This window comes from Aquila chrysaetos, chromosome 9, assembly GCF_900496995.4.
Source record: "Aquila chrysaetos chrysaetos chromosome 9, bAquChr1.4, whole genome shotgun sequence".
Lineage (NCBI taxonomy): Eukaryota > Metazoa > Chordata > Aves > Accipitriformes > Accipitridae > Aquila > Aquila chrysaetos.
In genome coordinates this window covers 13,632,501-13,652,914 of record NC_044012.1, presented here as the reverse complement: position 1 = coordinate 13,652,914, position 20,414 = coordinate 13,632,501, and the positions used below count along the sequence as shown (strand labels likewise).

Genomic DNA, 20,414 nt, shown 5'->3' with positions numbered 1-20,414 from the left:
ATTATCATTTTTGAGAAATCTAACAATAACAGCCTACCAGATTCCTGAGAATAATAACAGTGACCAACTGTGCAGGTCAGAGGAGCTGTGAGTGTGCATTTGTGAGGACTTTGGCTCTCCTTTGAGAATTTCAGACAGAAGCTTCTATTAAAGTGCAAAGTATTGTTATTATCTTTGTCCTTTATACATATTTAAATAGTACATGATAATCATCTCTGTGAACTCTTAACTATTCATAAAGGTGGCTGTCAGTTAGAGGCCTGAACCAGTACTCCAGATCCAAATACTTAAAATGATAGATCATGTTGTAACCTTCTGAGAATTATTCATAACCTTTGTGTAGGAGGAGTTTCCTTTTAAAAGATAGGCTTTGTAGATGATTAGTAAGTGGGGGATTTAATTGTTCTGTTGGGATAATGATGTCTAAGAATGGTGGAGAAACTTTGCCAACTGAAAGTCCTCTTTGGAGATTTACCTGAGGGAAGAGTGAGAGGTAGGGAAGATGAGAGGTCATTGAACCCTTTACCTTCATCCTGCCTGGTGTAGCATCATCTGATTGTATAGCACGGAGTCCCTACAACTACCTCCAGGCTACAGCTTCAGGTACCTGTGTGCTCCCCGCAAAAAAAGGTCTGAGTAGTATATGAAATTAAAGTTGGGTAGAGATGTGGTTTCCCTGAACCATGAAAGTTTCGGGAACTTCGTACCAGTATATTTTGTAGCTTGGTGGTCAGACCAACTACCTAGTTAGCACAAAAATTCAGGTTGGAGTCTCCAGGTTGAATGTAATGGAATGGACAGTTTAAAACACTAATTTGCCAGTCTCCAGAGACTTCCCCAATACCTTCCTCTTGGGCTGTTGGATGTTCTCTGGCCACTTTTTCTTCTCTTTGACTTTAACCAGAATTTACTGCATCTCAAAAAAACCCCAAACATACCTTTCCCACTAAAAATTTAATCAGAAGTAGCACGCTCTGACAATCTGTGCAAGAGGTGTCTAGTCCTGGCCTGCTGCTTATCAGCCGTGAGCTCAAAGCCACATGCTTCTCGGTGTGCAGCAGTCAGACGTAGGCAATCACAAACACCAACAGCTTCACGTGGAAGGGGCAGAGCGGAGGCCAGAAATACGTGCAGCACCTTCCCTTCTGTAAGTACATCATGCAGGACTGTGGGGTCTCTGCACGTTTTCCCAAGGGTTTGCCAGAGCGAGAGCATTGCCTGCTTTCACACGTGGCTGCATCCCCTTTGGTGCTCAGCAGGCCTTGCCAGTACAGGAAAGAGCAGTCTGTGCTTCCATGCACCAACGGGCTTGTGTCCTTCCCAGAGAATTTCATTCATGCTGATTGAGGGAGATACTGTACTCTTTCCTTTAGTTTATTTTACCCTCTTGGTATGCAGAGTATTCTTTGTTAATCTTCCTTATTTATTTAAATGTTAATTGGTCCTTGTTAATTTGGTTTTCTGTGCTGAAAGCCAAGGTCAACAATGAGTCCTTCCATGTTAGCTCTTAGTGTGATTACAAGGTAGTGTAATGCGTCTTGGAAAAAAGTAGCAAGAAGCCTTCCCCCTGTTTTTAATGTAACCTTTGTGTTAGGTAGAGGTTTGGAGGTTGAAAGAGAGAGAGAAAATGTATGTTCAACGCAGACTGAAGGGTCTTATTGATTGAAAGGGATTGTTAAATTAAAAGACAGTTGTTTTGAAAGCAAAATATCACTTGACCCCGAAGAGACAGGCAATTGTGGCCCTGGGGTTAGGTATAATAACAACACTGGTTTTGGTATGGGAATGCTAACAGTAGGCGTGAAAAACAGATTTTTTTTTTTTTTTTTTTTTTTTTTCCCCTTTCACTTCAATGTTTGTATATGCAACTTTCAAACTGCTGCTTTTGTTGCTCTAAGAGCAATCTCTTCTGAGAACACCCTTCTTTTTGGCTGGAATGGCCATTTTATGAGATAAAAGTAAGATTTTTTTCTAAAACAGATTCTGTTCCATGGGGCAAAACAAACAGAGCTATCATAACACTTTAAATAGTAATCAAATATGTTTTTCTGTTTGCATTCAAAAGGGTGGAAAGGTAACTTGACAAGATGAAAGAAGGAACCAGATTTGTGTATCCCCCCCTTCCCCAGTAACAGGTATAGAGTTTTAGAAAAGACTTCAAGGCAAAAAGAAAAAAGCATAGAATATACTGTTATGGTGTTATTTTTGTCTTTCATTTTTATGACAACTTATTTGTACTTAAAGGAATCTTTCCAAAGAGTTAAGAAGCATCATTAAATAAAGACTGTGAAATGTGCAATATGGCTTATTTATTTAAATGTTAATTGGTCCAACGAACACTTCTAATTAGCTCTATATTTGCTTAGCAAAAAGTTTTACAAATTCCAATTGTGAAAAGCAGCTATTTTGAGCTGGTAAGCATGTTGCAGAATCAGCTATGATTTTTCTATAGTTCTCAGCCCTTGAAGGCACAATTTAATTTTTCATGTATGCATACTAGCAACGGTAAACACTTGCGAGTGTAAAGAACCTTCTTTAATTAGCTGCACAACAATTAAAGGATTCACAAACTAAATTGAACCCTGTCTCTGTGCTTACTAGCTGAATTCTACCACCTGTCACAACAGCACTTTGTTCAATCTGTTATGCAAAATCATTATAGCAATATAGCTGAGGAAAAAAAAAGAGAAAACAGCAATTATTTCTTACTTTTCTCTTGAATGGGTTATTTTGGGTTATACTGATGTCAGGTTCATTGAAGCTAACCTTTTGAAATCTGTAACAGCATAATACTTATATGGCAGGCTTAGAATAGCTAGAAGAATATTTTGTTTTACCCTTTTAAGAGCAAGTGAGGCACATCCTTAAAGTACAGTACTTTCTCTGATCATTTGGAGGAAAAAAACCCCACCAAAACTGTGCTAACTCCTGCAGCAGCCTGTTATTTCTCTTTGTCAGACAAAAAAAAAAAATGACCAACATCTAATAGTACAACATAGTCTTTTATTATTAAAGCTTGTAAACTAATATGAAAACTAGTTTTAAGAAACACTGGTTTCCTAGAGTGGGGAGAGATGCACTTTTAGCTTACCTCTTCTGGCTTCTGACATTTGTGATTATTCTTCAACTCTTGAAAATGTAATAGCACATAAATATAAAACTTGAAAATACGGGACTTGTGTATGTGTTAACTTTATTTTTCCTTCAAGCAGAAGTGGTTGAAAATGAAGACGTTTTTATCTTTACAGAAGAGCCTCGTCTCTCATTTCGATCGCACCCGTTCTCCTAAGCGACCGCAAAGGGCCAGATGCACAAATGCATTGGAAGCCCTGTTGTTCGCCCCAGTTGATAGGAGTCAGGCTCCTACTGCTTCTGGAGACCTGGCTTGGGGTGTACCAAACTTCAGGCATCATTTAACCCACTCTGTTTCTCGGCAGGGCGGTGGCCCGGTCAGCCTCCCTGTTCAGTAGTCTGCCTATTGATTTTGCGTTGAATGTAATTGGAGGGCATAGGCAGAAGCTGGAAGCTCGTTCGGAGCGGTGTGAAAGGCCAGCTGCTGGAGGAGGGCTTACTGCTGGGGAGGAGGTGAGCATGGGGTGAGAAGGATGAGGGCCCACAGCAGTGCCTTTGGTTACCTGCCCAGCTGCTCCTTACTCCAGCTTCTTGCAGGGAGCAATCAGCTGCACCTCAGCGCTCTGACACGTGTTTCTGATGCCGGTTAAAATTCCCAGTGAAACCAGTAGCGGTTTTTCGCTGTGTAAGGAGTATGAGGCTGCATTTAGTGAAGAAGACCTGTTTACATTTCTCTTTATTCTGCTGTGACAGCTGACAGGAATGTGCGCATCGCTGCCAGCTTTCATGCGGGAGAGGTACAGGTACATTTTGTGCATACGCTCACCATAGCTGAGGAGCTGAAAGTTAAGCTGCCTGCTGACAGTTTCCTGAAATCATATCAATAACATATTGTTAGCTCTTGTGATTGAAGCTAAAAGAGTCTGCTGTTGGATAAAAGATACATGATACGGGCATTTCATAAGCTGGAATATAAATGAATAATTCTGCTCATTCACAGTACTTACATTTTTTACAGTATAATTTTTATACCATTGTCATTTTACAACATGTTTGGAAAATCCAGAAAGAGAACAAAGAAGTCCTTTAGAAACATAGTGATTTTTTTTTTTTTTTTTGTAAAAAAAGTCACTAGGAAAATAAAAGTCAACAACGAAAAATTGAGAAAGGACTTCTTTTTTTTGTGACTTTATAAAAAAAAAAAGAAAAGGAAACTACAAGGAAGCGTGATACTTCGATTAAATATGACTTAAATTCTTAGATAGTTTTGCACTGAAGTATGAGAAGCCACAATTTGCTATACAGATCCCCTTCTTGCTTTCTCACATCAAATAGGAATAGCTGATCCATTCAGAAGTAGAAAGTGAAGGAGATGAAAATTCTTTTTAATTAGAAAGAGAGATATAACAATCTCTACAAGTGTAGGTACAAGGTGCTGGAAATCAGGACAACAGAAAAATGAGTTTCTGCTTGGGCAACTGAAGCAATACAGAGGTTTCATGTGGGAACTCCTGAAGGCTCTCAGCTTTGGGGCTTTTGGTGTTCAGTCCTGTACAACAAGGAGCACTTTGATGTCCTATTGCAAATAGTGGGAACCCACTCACTGCCTCCCATGGCCAGGTGCTTGAAACTGAACTACCAAGTCTTTCCCCCTCCTTTTGTCTGGCTTTGTATTTTGCTGAAAGTACCTAGATGCACACAGGTTTGCAGCAATGTAAATTAACATGGAGCAAAGTTTTACATGAGCTGGAGAAAGTGAACACAAACTGCTCATTTGCACAGACTCTTCAAGAGACTTGAAATAGTTTCACTGAGAGTTAGTCATGTTTATTTGCACATTGTATCGAAAACTCTTGCAGTAAAGCACTCCCTGTGAGTCCCTGGTCCTTCTGATAACAACTCTCAGCTGCTCTCAGCCTGCCATGGGACTGAAGCCTCCAGGGATCCTGTCAGTCACTTGGAGGAGTTTGGTCAGAGCTGTACGTGGCCGGAGCTGACTTTTAAGGATATATTACAGTTAGCTGAGTCCATCTCCCAGCTGACTTTGCAACCGTAATTGAACTTGCCAGGGTCTGTCATCCTGTGATTGCGTTTATCAGACTTTCTTTGTCAGCTTTGTTGCCGCTCGCCTATCAACCACGATAGGTTGTCTTTTCAGCCAAGGGCCCAGAATGTTGCAATTAACATCAAAATTATTTAAAGGATTTTTATCCTGCAGATAGATTTGAAATATGTTATTGTATTTTCATAGCATTCGTCATCCCCTGCATTCATCTATCTGCTATGTGTCTGCCAAGTTCTCAGTGCCCTTTTTATTAATGATCAAAACTATTGTGCCCAGATAAAACAGGGGTGCCCAAACAGCAATCGGTGCTCAGCTTGTTGGGATCCTGAAGGTCATGCTGCCATTGCATTTAAACGTATGTACTGTTTTACCGTAATCAGTGCTTGCATCTATGCTTCCTTCAATATATGCACTACGTCGCCATTCCCTTTCCTGTACTTGATCATGCAGCGCAATGGTAGGAGGAGATTCTGTGTTTACTTCACGGGTTGTACCTCACTGCATTCAAGAGTACTGCAAAGATGTGACCCTTTTTTATGGTCACTTGTGTGACATCATCGTTATTTCCTTGGCTTAATCGCAGAACTGTTACGACTGTTTTGCACCATCATTCAGAGGAAAAGGCAGGGTTATTGTGAGGCAAAACAATCTCACTCTGACAGGTAGAGATAATTTAAAAAGCAGCTGGGGAAATACAGGGAAATACTCTTAAGTCAGTTACTTTCAGTATAGACATTCCTGTTTGGGTTGTCTTCCAGCTCAAGAAGCCATCCGAAAGAACAGTGTGATTAGCAGTACTGCAGATGTATTTTTTTGCTTCTCTAAAATGACAGTGTGAAAAGAGCATGTTTTCTGAATATTTGCTGACCTTGGGGTAGATACAGTTATAGCCATTGCAAAATCAAGCTGTCGGTGTCTTAGCTGTGCACAGCGACTGCTAACCACACCCTTTTAAGTCTAAACCACTTATCTCAGTGTGAAAGCATCATAGGAGGTACGAGGTGGCTTCTAGAGTTACTGGCTCTGCTCTTGTGTTCGTGACAGTGATCAATTAATAAAGTTAAATGACAACAGCAGTAATATATCATATCAGTAAAAGTGTGCACGGACCAGAATACCAAAGGATAAAGGACATCTGTGTCTTTTAGCATTTCATTTCTCTTGAGTGATATTTAAGTATATTTTTTCTATCCTTAGTCTAAGTTTGTGTTGTGTTTCCTCATCTGTCTTTTCCCACTTAATTCTGCAAGGATTTTGCTCTTTCTACTTTTTTGGAGACCACAAACACAAGGAGCATTCTGAGCAATGTTTCCTCTATTTTTCCTGCATCCACCTGCCTCCCAGCATCCCTGCCTCTTTCAGCTGCGTCTTTTACTCCATCTAATTCCACTGAAACTGAGGCTTTCTCAACGTTATCCTTTTCCTGGAAATTAGTATTAAAAATAACTCATTGAAGCCACTTGTATCTAAGAATCACTATGACCCTGTAAATTATGGCTTTTCTGTTTGCCACCAAGTCCATGTGTTATAGGGAGAGGAAAAATAAATCAGTTGGGTTGAGGGAAGAAAGGAGAGAAGACAGAAATTGGAGGTAGAAGGGCTTAACAGCCAAGAATCTCAGTTATTAAAAACAAAATAACTCTCCGTAGTATTTTAACCAAAAAATTTTATGCTGACAGGTCTGTCATGAATTAAAAAGTCCATTCTTTTCAGCAGTCAATTATGTTTGACAGAAGAAAGCTATCTGGCATACTGGACTAAGCAATGGGAGTCAAGAGTTCTGGACTCTGTCCCTGGCTTCTCTACAGAGGATGAGCCATCTATTTAAGTCAAGATACATGGCGAGCTTTTTCCTAAATGAGATGTGGAAATGATCAGTTAGGGATACTCATTTCTACAGTGCTGAAATTCTGAAAAATTCAGTCCCTTTCCAGCCTTGGAATCTGTTTGGGTGCACTGAAATTGGGCAAGTTGCTTTGGAGTTTCTAACTGTTTGCATTTACATTATATTAAGATGTTGGCAATTTCTGTGCCCTGCAAAGAAACATGCAGAAAATGTCTTCCTCTCCTCTCTCGTTGTGTTGACCACAGTATGCTTTGATGACCCACAATGCTGGGGAGCTTTACAGGTATTCTGTATGGGGTATGAACTGGTGGGAATTACTGCTGGGGACATTTCAGCAGCATGCTGGGGCAAAAGGAGGAGCTTAACTCTTCCCAGGTATGTAGTGTGGCCCTTTACGCTTTTCATGTGTGGGGGGACTTTTTTTATGTTGGTTTCTCTTAAATATACTGACCTTGAAGAATGGCATAATTTATCTTTTCATTATCTCTATATTCTTTCCTCTCCTTTGTTCCCAGTTCAATGTCATTAGAAGTAAAATAAATGCAGTTGTAGTATATATGTACTTTGAGAGTATATACTGTCACATATGCTCTCTTTCATGTGCAACAGGTTATGCAAGGTTTAATGTGTTAATCTTTCTTTTTCCTTTTGACCAACATTAAAACATTTACTTGGGCACATAGTTTCTGTGTTGATGTCATCACAGGTAGCCCATGTGTTTAGTGATGCATTGTTTTGTCTACTGTCTAACTCAATAGTATGCGATTTAGAGCATCCTTAATTATCCTACAAACCATTTTGTGATAATGAAACCAAATATGGTGTAGACTTGGCTGACATCTCTGTGATATTATTTGGCATACCGCATATTTCTGTTTCAAATATAAATTGGTTACTGCTTTTTCAAAATATGCACTCTATTAATTAAATCTATACTTGAGATATCTCCTTCCCCCCCGCCCCCCCCAAGCTGTTATAAGTATTCCCTTTTTCCTTGTTCTGTATGCAGATAGGCTTGGGTATGGACTCTCTAATTTGACAGAGAGAGGCTAACCTTGTGGTCTTTGTTAAGTCCTAAAACTGGAGTTGAGTGTGCAGTGTCTTTCCATATAACTAGGCCTTTTGTTCCACTAGAGAAAATTACTTAATTTGTTAGAGAGCTTTTTTTTAAAAGGTTTAACTGTAACAGTCTTTACCTAATAGACCTGGGATTGCAGGGAGGTGATTAATGTGAATTAAAGGATCTCTGTGACATAGGACTAAAGGACAGAATTACTTTGTTGTTTTTGTTGGCAATCCCACTTGTGCAATTTCATTTCTCCCCAAACCAGATTTCCAGCATATTGCATAAAGTTAAAGAAAAAGTCTAATTGGACCATATACTTCTTTATTCAGGGATGTTCTGTTTATGCATTTTCATTGGGAATGTGTGTCTTTGTCCCTTGAAATCCATCTATTTATTGCAGTGACACCTACTGCTGAGAGAGCTGATCCGCAACAGGATCTGTTACTGTTAAACTTGGCCAACAAGCAGTTCGTGACTCAACCAGCAGATGTTTCTGTGGCTCAGGTCAAAGGGAACTTATGGACTCGGGTTTTTTTTCTTTACTCCTAGCATTAAGTGCCAGGAAAGTCAACGCTAGGTACAGACAGTTGACCTGACCAGTAGCAGGAGGAACTGAACTAGGGCCCTGAGGATCTGCAAAGACCAAAGCATTTGTCTGTTGAGCCACTGTGCTGGCTACAGTCCAACAGTTTCAGACAACTGACTATCTGATTGCATGCCTGGATTTTAGTAATGATTTTACATACTTATTTGATGATTTGTATCCAATCTTATGCTTCTGACAGGTGCCCTTGTGAACAAAATCTTGCTGGTCTATTGCATATGAGGATTTCACAATCAATCATACTTGGATCTTTGGGACATATGTGCATTTGACATTATATTTAGTTGTGCACAAAATCTAAGTCTAAGCTTTTGTGAAATGAAAATAAAATCATCAACCCAGCATTACAGTTTTGTATTTAAATTGTTTCAAACTGTGATTTGAGTTCTGTGGTCTTAACTCTTTTTCTTGATCTCTTTGTAATTGTTAAGGGGGCCTGATCATCCTGTCCTCACCCAGCTGAAATGCACTGCCTTTTATTTGGAACTTGCCTGTGTGAGGAATGCGGGATTAATAGGGTCAACATTATGTATATTTTAATATTATATAATGAGTTAGAGTATTACAGACTTCCAGAGCGGTACAGTGTCCTCAGATAAGAAGAGAAGATTTGGAGCCCATTTCGTGCTGTAAAAATGACAAAAAATGAAATCATAAATATGCTTTGCAAAGTCTTCCAGGCATTTTATTATTTTATTTGTACTGGGTGATACTAACATGGATTGTTTAAAAGCTTAATTTTAAGGTTTCTTCAATCTGACGTGGATGCCAGTTAGATTAATTAAAGTGACTGATCAGATAGGAGCTGCAGGAGATTGGTCAAATTGGAGAGAGTTTAATCAGTTGTATACATTCCAAATTACATGAAAATAACAAATTTTCTTTTAAAAATGCTGTTTCTAAAGTATCAGAAGCTTTAGTTTAACAAAGCATTCCACAAATCAGGCTCCCATTTGAATTTTCATATCACTCTTATCTTTACTTTTGTCATCAGGAGAACACTAGGGAAAAAAAAAAAAAAACCAGTAAAATGAGAATCAATGCTTATAAGCTAAAAAATAATGATCCCAGATGCAACCAGTGCCTGGAAAAAAAGCAGGATTTTTTTTTTTTTTTTTTTTTTTTAATCTACTGAACTTTCAGTACCAATTATTTATCTTTCTCTTCTTTGGATCTGACTTCTTAAGTATATGCAAGTGAAATAGAATAAATAAGAAGGAAAACAGATTTTGCTAAGTCACATGCAAAGTAGCAATAAATCAAACAGCTTGTCTGCATTCTTCTAATCTTTCCATTCTAATCTGTGAGTGAGATTTATAAATGACCTCTCCTCTCCTCTCTGCTCGTCTTCCTAGATTGTGATCACAAAACAGTTCACAGCCCTCCACTCCATGGGTGCTACCAACCAAAGACTGTTCTGGTGATTTATCTTCTGCTGATCAGTTATCAGTCCAAAACGCTGTGCTAGCTAGAAAGTACCTTACAGATGTAACAGGTATTTTAGAGAGCAACTGTTTTCTCAGTCCAGAGTGAAAGCACTACAGCCTCAGCAAATAATTTTCTGTCTGCTAATGACTTTTGAAACTTCAAAATCCCTCTGCTAACCCTTCTTTAAGACATAAAAACTGTTGTGGAATGAGTTGGCTCTGTTGTTACTAAAGGAGTACTTTGTTTTGGAATCAATAAGCAGCTTGTTTAAATATCAGCACTACAAAGCAGCTATAGTTTTGTCAGATGCCTTCCCTGCTCCCCCCTGCGTGGTCTCGCGGCGGCTGGGTGCTGGAAGATGGGTGTTCGCATGAGGCTCCAGCCCCGACCCTGGGTGCCTGGCTGGGACTGCGGGAACTGGTCAGCACAGGATCACCCAGTACTTTGTATGTACTGTGTTCGAGTGGTGCTTTGCGCCAGTTTTTAATTATTAGAAACTACATATGCTTTGCAATGACTATGAAACTTAAATGTGGTAAAGTGACTAATAGTAATAACAAATTACCAAGTTGGCCTTAACAATATTTAAACAATAACAAATAGATAGGACACATTACCCGTGGGCCAATTTTTTTTTTTTTAAAAGACATTCTGTTCCACTCCAGAAACCATGTATTTCCCTAATATAATTATATTATACCCCAAGGAGCAGGACACCTACTTAACCAACAAAAAAAAAAAAAAAAAAAAAAAAAAGGAAAACTCCAGTGAACTTGATGCAGTTACTCTATTTTACATAAGTAATGAGAATAGAATCTGGCCTAATGTTTATTTCAATTTATCAGATTGGATAATGCTGTCCTGGTGGCATTAAATACAGCTGATCTCTCCCCGCCACTTCCATGCACATGTTTTTGTTAAAATTTAACTATTTACCTCTATGTCTCTTAGTATTGCCTACAAATCAGTCAAAGAAGAGTAGGTCATCTGTACTGCCTTACTGTTTATATATTAATCATCTGGCAAATAAACTGCTCGGTATCCTACCCACCTCAGTTATATTTGTGATGTAATTTGTTTGGATGCCCAAATGTCACCAGCGTTGATTGTAAGAGATGAAAAAAATGTACTTGCTCAGCACACCAAGCTCTGGGCTAAAATGTAAGCATGAAATCTCTGGTTTATTTTTGTAATAATGTTTACAGCTGTTTAATGACCCTGAAAGGGTTCAGTAGTCTGGTGTTCTGTATTTCTTAACAGGAGTGTATTATGCTTATAACAGCCTTAGTTAAACTGTTTCAGCTACAACAATAAGAACAATATTTAATAAAAATTCAATACGTATTCTGAAGTTTCTCAGCGATACCTGTTTATGAGTTGCTAAGAACTGAAGCAGTCTGTATTGGAGTATTTAGAATTTGTCAATGGAGCACAAGATAATGTAGACACATGTGAATTTTTCTAGCTGGAAAGATAAATACCAGGTCTATATTCTGAAAGCATAAGTAACAGTGTGTGTAACTCTTAACTGTTCAGAGGATCAGGGCCAGAGTGAGCTTGTCGTGTAAACACGTGAGCTTGTAAAGCATTACTTTGCTTACTGAACTGTAAATCTTTTAACTAACCTAATCTAAGCTATAATAGCAGCACAACAGTGTTTTTAAAATGACTCTTTTCTCTACAGCAGTGAAAAGGGAAATGCTTTAGTGTGTGTGTCCAGTAGGAATGAACAGGTGTAAATAAGAACTGAATTTGGTCCATCTGTTCACAAAGGTAACAGGTGTGTGCATGCACATATGTGTACATATACAGATGTGCGTGTGTCTGTATAGGTTTACATGTGTGTGTAGGCATATATTTATATTTAAACTTTTAAATTCTATTAGCCATCTTTTTTTTCCTCTGTTTCCAGCAAAAGGAAGCTGAGCTTCTCATATTACATTAATGTAGTTGTGATGACAGGCATTTCTGGTGTCATAATTGGTTTTAAATTCCAGTAATCCATTTCAAATAGTTAAATAAAATCTGTGTGTTCAATTGAAATGGCTAAAGTCAGAACTTGCGTTATTGATATCACAGGAAATAGTCTTGAGGGCAAAAATGTGAGTGAAATCAAAATAACTATTAGTATCATCAAAGGGACGTGAATGTCTCACTGTACCTTCATGTGGGAGATGAGAGAGTATTTTTATAATATATGTACCCAGTTGTGAATTTCATAAGCTGAGTACCCTCCTCATAGAAATAGGAAACTGCACACCCGACACATTAAATGGCTGTCCTCTGACGGTTTGCTTCTTACTGAGGGACCACTCCTGCCCTGCCCTGTGCAGTATAAACCAAGCTGCTTTCTGGCCTGTGCATATGTAGCAGGGTGAGGATTGAGCCTTCTGGCTGGAGCAGCTCACTTGGGCAAGAGCTGAGCGTTTGTTTAGGTTAGGAAGGGCAGCCCGCGAACAACTTGTGATACCAACATGCTCTGTACAGTGCCACGTCTTGGGGGATGCTGTCTTTACAAAACATTTGAGATGAGATAATTAAAGGTCAAAAATTTACGACATAAATTTCAACAAACATATTTTGAATTTCTTAACAATCTCAAATTTGATTTGCAGTTGATTTTGTAAACATATGTTAACTAGAGAGAACACTGTGTGAGTTCCCAGTGCGAGTGATGGGAAAACATTCTGTGTTTTCCTTATAAGAGAGATCAGAATCATGAAAATAATGTAATAGACTATATAGTTAAAAATTGAAAGCTAGACATTCTCCCTCCCATGAAGCATCCCAGCAGCACTTACAAATTGACTTTTCCAGATTTTTTATTTTTGAATACATGCTGGTTTGGTTTGGGGAGGCAAGAAGGGCAGGTCGTAATGAGGACAGATGTTATGAAAAATATTTTGTCCAAACACTTGAAATTATAAACTGATTATCTGTTAAAAGGTAAATTTCAACGAAGCCCATTCAGGTGGCGTTTTTTTAGTGGTTTTGGCATTTGGTTGTTGGGGCAGAATGGATACAGTAAAATTGCACTTCAGGCCAGTCTGAGGAGGATGGTTGTGTCTATAGGGAAATCCGTGGAGAGGCAGAAGGACTGCACAGCTGTGGGCATGTCTGTGATGCAGAAGCACCCCTGCATCTCTTGGGAGTTGTGGAGAGCGGCGGCCAGACCCTGAGAGGGTCCTAGCCGACGGGAACAGGCTGTGCAATGACCACCATGACGCCAAGGTGGGGACCTTGAACTGCAAGGCCTGAAGCAAGAGGCTCACTGGGGAATGAAAGCCCCTTACCCCACCTGGTGTAACCCTGTCTGGTCATAGATCTAGACAGGAATGATGGATAAAGAGGGAGAGAATGAAATTGCTAATTTTTTTTAGAGAAATTAGGCAAATTAGATTGGGTTATCTAATTCATAGTGGAATGATGGATGAGGAGGAGTTTTATTTCTGTCTTGAGTGTGGATACAAGATGAGATTTTGGAAGGTTTTTCTGCGAATGGGCTGAAGAATATCGAGAGTCTGATTTATGTGAGAGCTGAACAGTAGCAGGGTCCTTGTGTTCCTAAATGCAGTAACCAGGAATTGCAGGAGGAGAAATTTCACATGGCAGTACTTTGAATGCCACGGTTATACTTTGCAATGAAACCAGGTAGGAGTGACGAAAAGAAGAGACAATTCAGAGGCAGGAACAGGACTACGAGAAGCTGGGGTAGGTGAGGGTGGGAATACAGTTTAAGTGAAGGAACTGTAGCATCTTGAGATTGTGGTAGCTGGATCCTGGAAACTGAACAGCTAATCAGAGTATGCGGCGTTCAGAGGTGGTTATTTCTCACTAAGCAGAGGCTTTGCTGACCTTTCTGAATATTTCATCAAAAATGTATAAAATGTCCAATGCCAAAAGATCAATGTCTGTGGGTCTGGCTCCCCAGACTTGATCCAAAATTATTAGTTTTTAAATGAAAAATTACGGGTTTGGTCTTCCTCTTGATTTTTTTTTTTTTTTTGACTCATCCTATATTCTACATTATATGTGTCTGTATGTTTGTGGGAGACAGAAAATACCAAAAAAAAAAAAAATCAGAAAAAATTATCATGTTCCAACTACAACTGCTGTTGTTACTTTATTGAAATTATCTTTGAAAAAAAGCCACAGAATAACTTAAAATCTTAAACACAACTCCCTCTCCCCTTGCCAATTCAAATAACCATACGTTTGAACTGATGCTTAGGGTTAGACATCAGAATTAATAAACTCCACTGGGATCTGTCAGCATTTCCAAACTTTGATAGAGCATAAAATGCTAAAATCAACTTCCCAAACCTTCCTGAGCATGTAAAGGCACGAGTTCCCATTGAGGTCAATTGAATAAATGAAACTTAGACTGCATTTTTCAAGCTGTGATAGAATAATGACAATTCACAAAGACTTTTCTAAACCTTCTTCAATATATGTATGTGTCTGTACATGCAATGCATTTCTTGAATTTTTATGTTCTTGTTTGCAAACATGCCTTGTTTAAGCATGGCGAGGAGAAACAACACCTGTGGTATGTGGAATCCAGACAGAAAATAAATTCTGGTTTGGGGGGTTTTCTTGTGGGTTTTTTGCGGGGGGTTATTTGGGGTTTTTTTTTAGGAAGCGCATAGGCAGACATTCAAAATCTCAGTCAACTTCAGGCAATGGCAGGCCTAAGCACTACAACTCTCAGATGTTTAGCTAATCCTTTTGAACATGAAATTTGGTTTGTTTCAAAACTTAAGCAAACTTTCAAAAATTAAAAAAAAAAGTGTTTGTATGTACCCACATTTTGAATGATTGTGATCTGCTGCACAGAAAACTTGCATGGAAACCAAGAATTTTATTTGTTTACTACATGGCCTTGGGTGAACACCTGGCTTGAATATGTTCCCCTACCTTTGGAAATCAGACACTGCAAGCTAAACTTGAGTGCAGTCCTATAGCTTATAGGTATAAGGCTTCTCCTTTTATATACTTGATCTCGTTAGCATTTTTCTAAATAATAACATTGACAGTATGTAAGTAATGGGTCCCCAACATGAAACCTGAATCTAAGCACTGTTAAACTTTGAAAAAGATGTGCTTAACATCTGAGCAAAATTTTGTAGCTCATGTTCATCTTTAATACACATGAATATGTACTTCTCCCTTTACTTCTTACAAGATCTGCATTGTATCACAACTTCAGTCATCCTGTGGAGGACCAAATAGGTCTCCTCTTGAAGACCACCCATGCTTTTTTTTTAGGCCCTGATCCTTCAAATACTTAAGCGTGTGTGGAACTTTGCTTTCAAGAGTCACTCTTTGAAGTCTACTGGACTACTCCCATGAGTGCAATTATGTGCATTTTAAATATGTGCCAGATTTGGGCCTCAAATTGTCTAGCAAGTGGTCACTATGAATCCACATGAGGAATAGTGTCCACCTGCAGTGTGCCTGTAGCCTTTGTAGACGGCATAGTGAGTAAGTGCTTTTGGCTAAAGCCAAACAGAAAGTTGACCAAATTAATTATTCGATAATGTATAGAATTCCATAATTTTATTAGTGAATAAAGTGTCAAATCACTCCACTGAGCAACACAGATCTTAATTATGTTCTAGTATAACCTTATAGCAACATATAGTTCAAGAGTTATTAATGTAAAACTTTATATTTTAAATAGAATTTTATAGATACATTATTTCTGAATAGAGTAGTAGAGAAATGGCAAGGATCGAAGATTATTGTGGACAATTATGCAGACCAGAACAGAGCACTTGTGTTTAACAAACAGCTTTGAATTCTAATTTTCTGCAATATACATAGTGTAGGTACAATTTGTAGTCATTACGGTGTATTAGGAAAGTTATTAAAATTCTTAAACTTGTTGAGGCTTTCCACAACACCTTCCCCAGATTTTAATTGGTTTTATCTAGTTCCGTAAGAGAGCTCTTTAAAACAAATCAAAGTGCCTTAAATCACATGTCTTACCCATTGAAGGACAGAGATATTCTTTCTATAATCTGGCAAGTTTTCCTAAGAACTGAAAACTGAAGGTTCTCAATGATGAATTAAAAGACTTGACAGAAGATAATTTATGTGCCTTTTGATGGGCTCAGTTTCAAAATGACAAAATAACAATATTTTGTAACAGAAGGGTTAAATCTTAATCTCAGAGGTTTACAAAGCTGCTAGTCGCAGTCTCCTTAAAATTTAATATACCTCGTTAATGCTTACTTGCAAACACTGAAGGATTTTTATGATTATAATCATGTGTTACAGCACCTAGTACTGTTTCTAAGCAGCATACTAATCAGCTTAATGAGATATTACTGCACTTTTTGTTGACTAAAGCAAAATCCCTTTTATTGTTCTAAAGCTTGTCCTTTACTTTATTTTTTCCCAAAACATTATCTTGTTTTATTGTACACCAGTAAATATCATACTATCGTTTTTTTGTCAAATCATAAAACTATCTTTCTCATTGTAGAATGTGTAATATATTGAATATGGTTAATGGAACTGAAAGTTACAAATGGGTTTCTATTTTTGTTTTTTTTTTCCTGGCTTTTCTAATGGAAATAGGAGAGATGCATAACATTTCTTTTTCTATAGATTTAGAAATGTAAACAGGTGCAATTTCACAAGAAGAAAGACAAGGGAAGTGGTAAAAGCCTTTGCCCCTTCCATAATAATTAGATTTTGAAATTTTAGCATATTTTAAAATAGTAATTAATGGTTATTGGTAAACATGCAGAATGATGAAAGCACACGTATGATCAAAATTGTGTAGCACAGTTGGCATTTAATACACTTTTTATTGTTTTTACACTAATTCCTTTGCATTATTTTGAGTAGGTAAAACATAAAATGCAAATTGTACGTCAGTGATTCAATGCTTGTAACTCTTTCACAGTCTGAATCTAAAATATCTTCTGATTTTCAGAGATGGAGGAAGCTAGTTTGTGCCTTGGTGTTTCTTCAGCTGTTCCAGAAGCTGACGCCCATCTCAACAGCACCATACTCAATGGGCAGTATTCAATGAGCCAGAAGCTGCACCAGATCACTTCCCAGCTCAGCCATGCCTTCCCAGAGCTCCAGAACAGGCAGAATCCAGAGGAGAAGGCATCAGCGCCGCTAGAGGACAAAAGCCACGTGTCCATAGCAAACCAGCCCATCAGCAGTCAGATGGCACTATTGGCAAACCAGCTCAATAGAGAGGTTGACACCAGTTTGAATGGGCGTGTGGATCTGCAGCAGTTCTTGAATGGACAAAACCTAGGGATTATGTCTCAGATGAGCGATATAGAGGATGATGCCAGGAAAAACAGAAAGTACCCATGTCCCCTCTGTGGGAAACGCTTTCGATTTAACAGCATCCTGTCACTACACATGCGAACTCATACTGGAGAGAAACCATTTAAGTGTCCATACTGTGACCACAGAGCAGCTCAGAAAGGCAACCTGAAGATACACCTGCGTACTCATAAGCTTGGAAACCTTGGCAAAGGCCGTGGAAGAGTCCGAGAAGAAAACAGACTTTTACATGAGCTGGAGGAGAGAGCAATTCTTCGGGACAAACAGATGAAGAGCAGCCTCTTGCAGCCACGACCTGATGTGAAAGCACAGCAGCACACCCAGCCAATGCCTCTCGCAAACTGTAACTTGTCTCTGCCAGCTAATCACAGCACACCTGATATTTCAAACCCTGTTCCCTCTCCAAAGCCAGTCAGTGTCCAGGAAGAAGTTGTTGCTCAGACAGCTGGGTTCAGATGCACGTTTTGCAAAGGCAAGTTTAAGAAGCGAGAAGAGCTGGACAGGCACATAAGGATCCTGCACAAGCCTTACAAGTGCACCCTGTGTGACTTTGCCGCCTCGCAGGAGGAGGAGCTGATTAGCCATGTGGAGAAGGCTCATATAACTGCAGAGTCAGCACAAGGCCAGGGCTCCAACGGGAATGGGGAGCAATCCACCAATGAGTTCCGATGCGAGGTCTGTGGCCAAGTCTTTAGCCAAGCCTGGTTCCTAAAAGGCCACATGAGAAAGCACAAGGATTCCTTTGAACACTGCTGTCAGATCTGTGGGAGGCGATTCAAAGAACCTTGGTTTCTTAAAAATCACATGAAAGTTCACCTGAATAAGTTATCTGTAAAGAACAAATCTCCTAATGATCCCGAAGTACCTGTCTCCATCAGCAGCATGTCCCAGGAAGCTCATGCAAACTTATATTCAAGATATCTGTCATGTTTGCAGAGTGGGTTTCTTCCTCCCGACAAAGCGAGTTTAAGTGAACAAAATCAAATCTATAACAAAGGAGAGATGCCCATGAAAGAGAAAGAAGTCTTGGGGAAGCTCCTTTCACCCATTTCTGGCATTGGCCACAGTATTGCTGAAGGGGATAAACATTCTTTATTGGGCTGTCTCAATCTGGTGCCTCCTCTGAAATCCAGCTGTATAGAAAGGTTACAAGCTGCCGCCAAAGCGGCAGGACAGAGATGGATCCAGTAAACAGCTATCAGGCCTGGCAGCTTATGGCAAGGGGAATGGCCATGGAACATGGCTTTTTGTCTAAAGAGCAGCAGATACAGCGCAGCCATGAAGACACTTTGGCAAATGCTGGAGTTATGTTTGATAAGGAGAAGCGGGAGTATGTGTTAGTAGGAGCAGATGGCTCTAAGCAGAAAATGCCTGCTGATTTGGTTCACAGCACTAAAATGGGCAATCAGAGAGACTTGCCAAACAAACTAGACCCTTTAGAAGGCAGTAGAGATTTTTTGTCACATGGTATGAACCAGGGACTCGATTACAACTTACAAAGTCATGGAAACGTAAAAGAAAAGCCAACTGAATGCCCAGACTGCGGAAGGGTTTTTAGAGAACATACCACCAAGTGGTCGTTCACTCCAGGGTCCACAAAAGAGACAGGAAAGGAGAAGATGAAATAATTCAAGGTAGTCTTGATGAGCGACGCGGGTCTGGAAGTGATCAAGAGTCTCAGTCTGTCAGCAGGTCGACAACACCAGGGTCCTCTAACATTACCGAAGAAAGCGGAGTAGGTGGGGGTCTCTCGCAGACGGGGAGTGCCCAGGAGGACAGCCCACATCCTTCCTCACCCTCCTCTTCAGGTATGATAACTTCTCCTTCCCTCTCTGCACTGAAAGCTTCCTAGCTGTATTTGAAATCACAGCAGCGAAGTAGTTTATGCATTCTCTTGTTAGGTCGTTTCCTAGCAGTCCACAGGGACGTGGTGTTATATGCCAGAACATCTGTGTTTGGGTTCCCGCAATGCCTTTGAGGTTAATTCTCAGCTCACCCTTTTCTCCCCTCCAAGGGCAGGTTTCCTAGCCTTTCAGCTGTCACCTCCGCCACCCCACCGGCAGCAGTGTGCAGGGTCTGTACAGTCACCAATGGCAATGTCGCTTCCAGGGCCTCTTCCTCCAGGTTTTGGAAGGTGGTTTGTGGTTTGTTTTTTTTTTTTTTTCCCCTCCTCTTCTGTTCATGGTGTCTCTCTTGCAGATCTTTCCATGTCCTCCATGTAAAAGGGTGAGGAAAGATGCCTTCTTTGAGCTATAGTTCAAAGAAATAGGATTAATAAACAGCGTGTTGGCTAACCTCTCTGATTGCCCTTATTCCCACAACCATATCAATTACTTAGCTGAGATATGTACTTGTACCTGGCCACTGGACTGATTAAAAAGAGATTCAAAAATACAAATTAGTAACTTTTTGACAATCTTTTAACTTATGTGCACATTTTAACATGTATGAAGCCTTCTGGTTAATTCCCAACTATTTGAAAGTACAAGAAAAATAGAAATTGGACTGAAACATTTTAATTGCATTGTATGTCATGTTAACTTGCTGTGTATAAAATAGCAAAGCAGATAATATTTCATTGGAGATGTCTATAAAATATTGAGCTTCCTGGTACAATTTTTAAAGTTACTAGCCTATGACTGCTGAAATAAAATCTCCAAGTAATAACAGGTAAGATTTCTGGCCTCATGTATATTTCCAAAGTCACTTACTAATGGATAGTAAATTGAAAGTTATATCTTCAGCCCTTTATAAAGAAAGCACCTCACTAATACTGTAATCATTCTGCAAGCCTAACAACAGAGGAAAATCATGCCATAACAAATACTCTGTTACTAATGGCAACATTGATTTCTGCAATCAGCCATTAAGTCTAGAAAATGAAAGACAGTTTGAGGTACCTTAAGGCATTACATTGCCCACTGTTAAAGAGCTGGTAGCAGGCTGTTGAGGGTAATTCTTTTTAGTTTTTTCTCCCCCAGTTTCGATAAATATTTTAGTATTGGAGGCAATTCAC

General features: G+C 39.3%; 1 protein-coding gene across 1 annotated transcript in view; it reads left to right on the top strand.

The window, feature by feature from the left end:
• Window positions 1-20,414, top strand: part of ZNF536 (zinc finger protein 536) — a 227,191-nt gene that overhangs the window by 15,458 nt on the left and 191,319 nt on the right. The window contains 3 exon segments of the mRNA XM_030025661.1: window positions 17,028-18,571; window positions 18,574-18,954; window positions 18,957-19,206. Coding sequence (XP_029881521.1) covers window positions 17,030-18,571; window positions 18,574-18,954; window positions 18,957-19,206 — 2,173 coding nt within the window. The 5' untranslated portion in view covers window positions 17,028-17,029.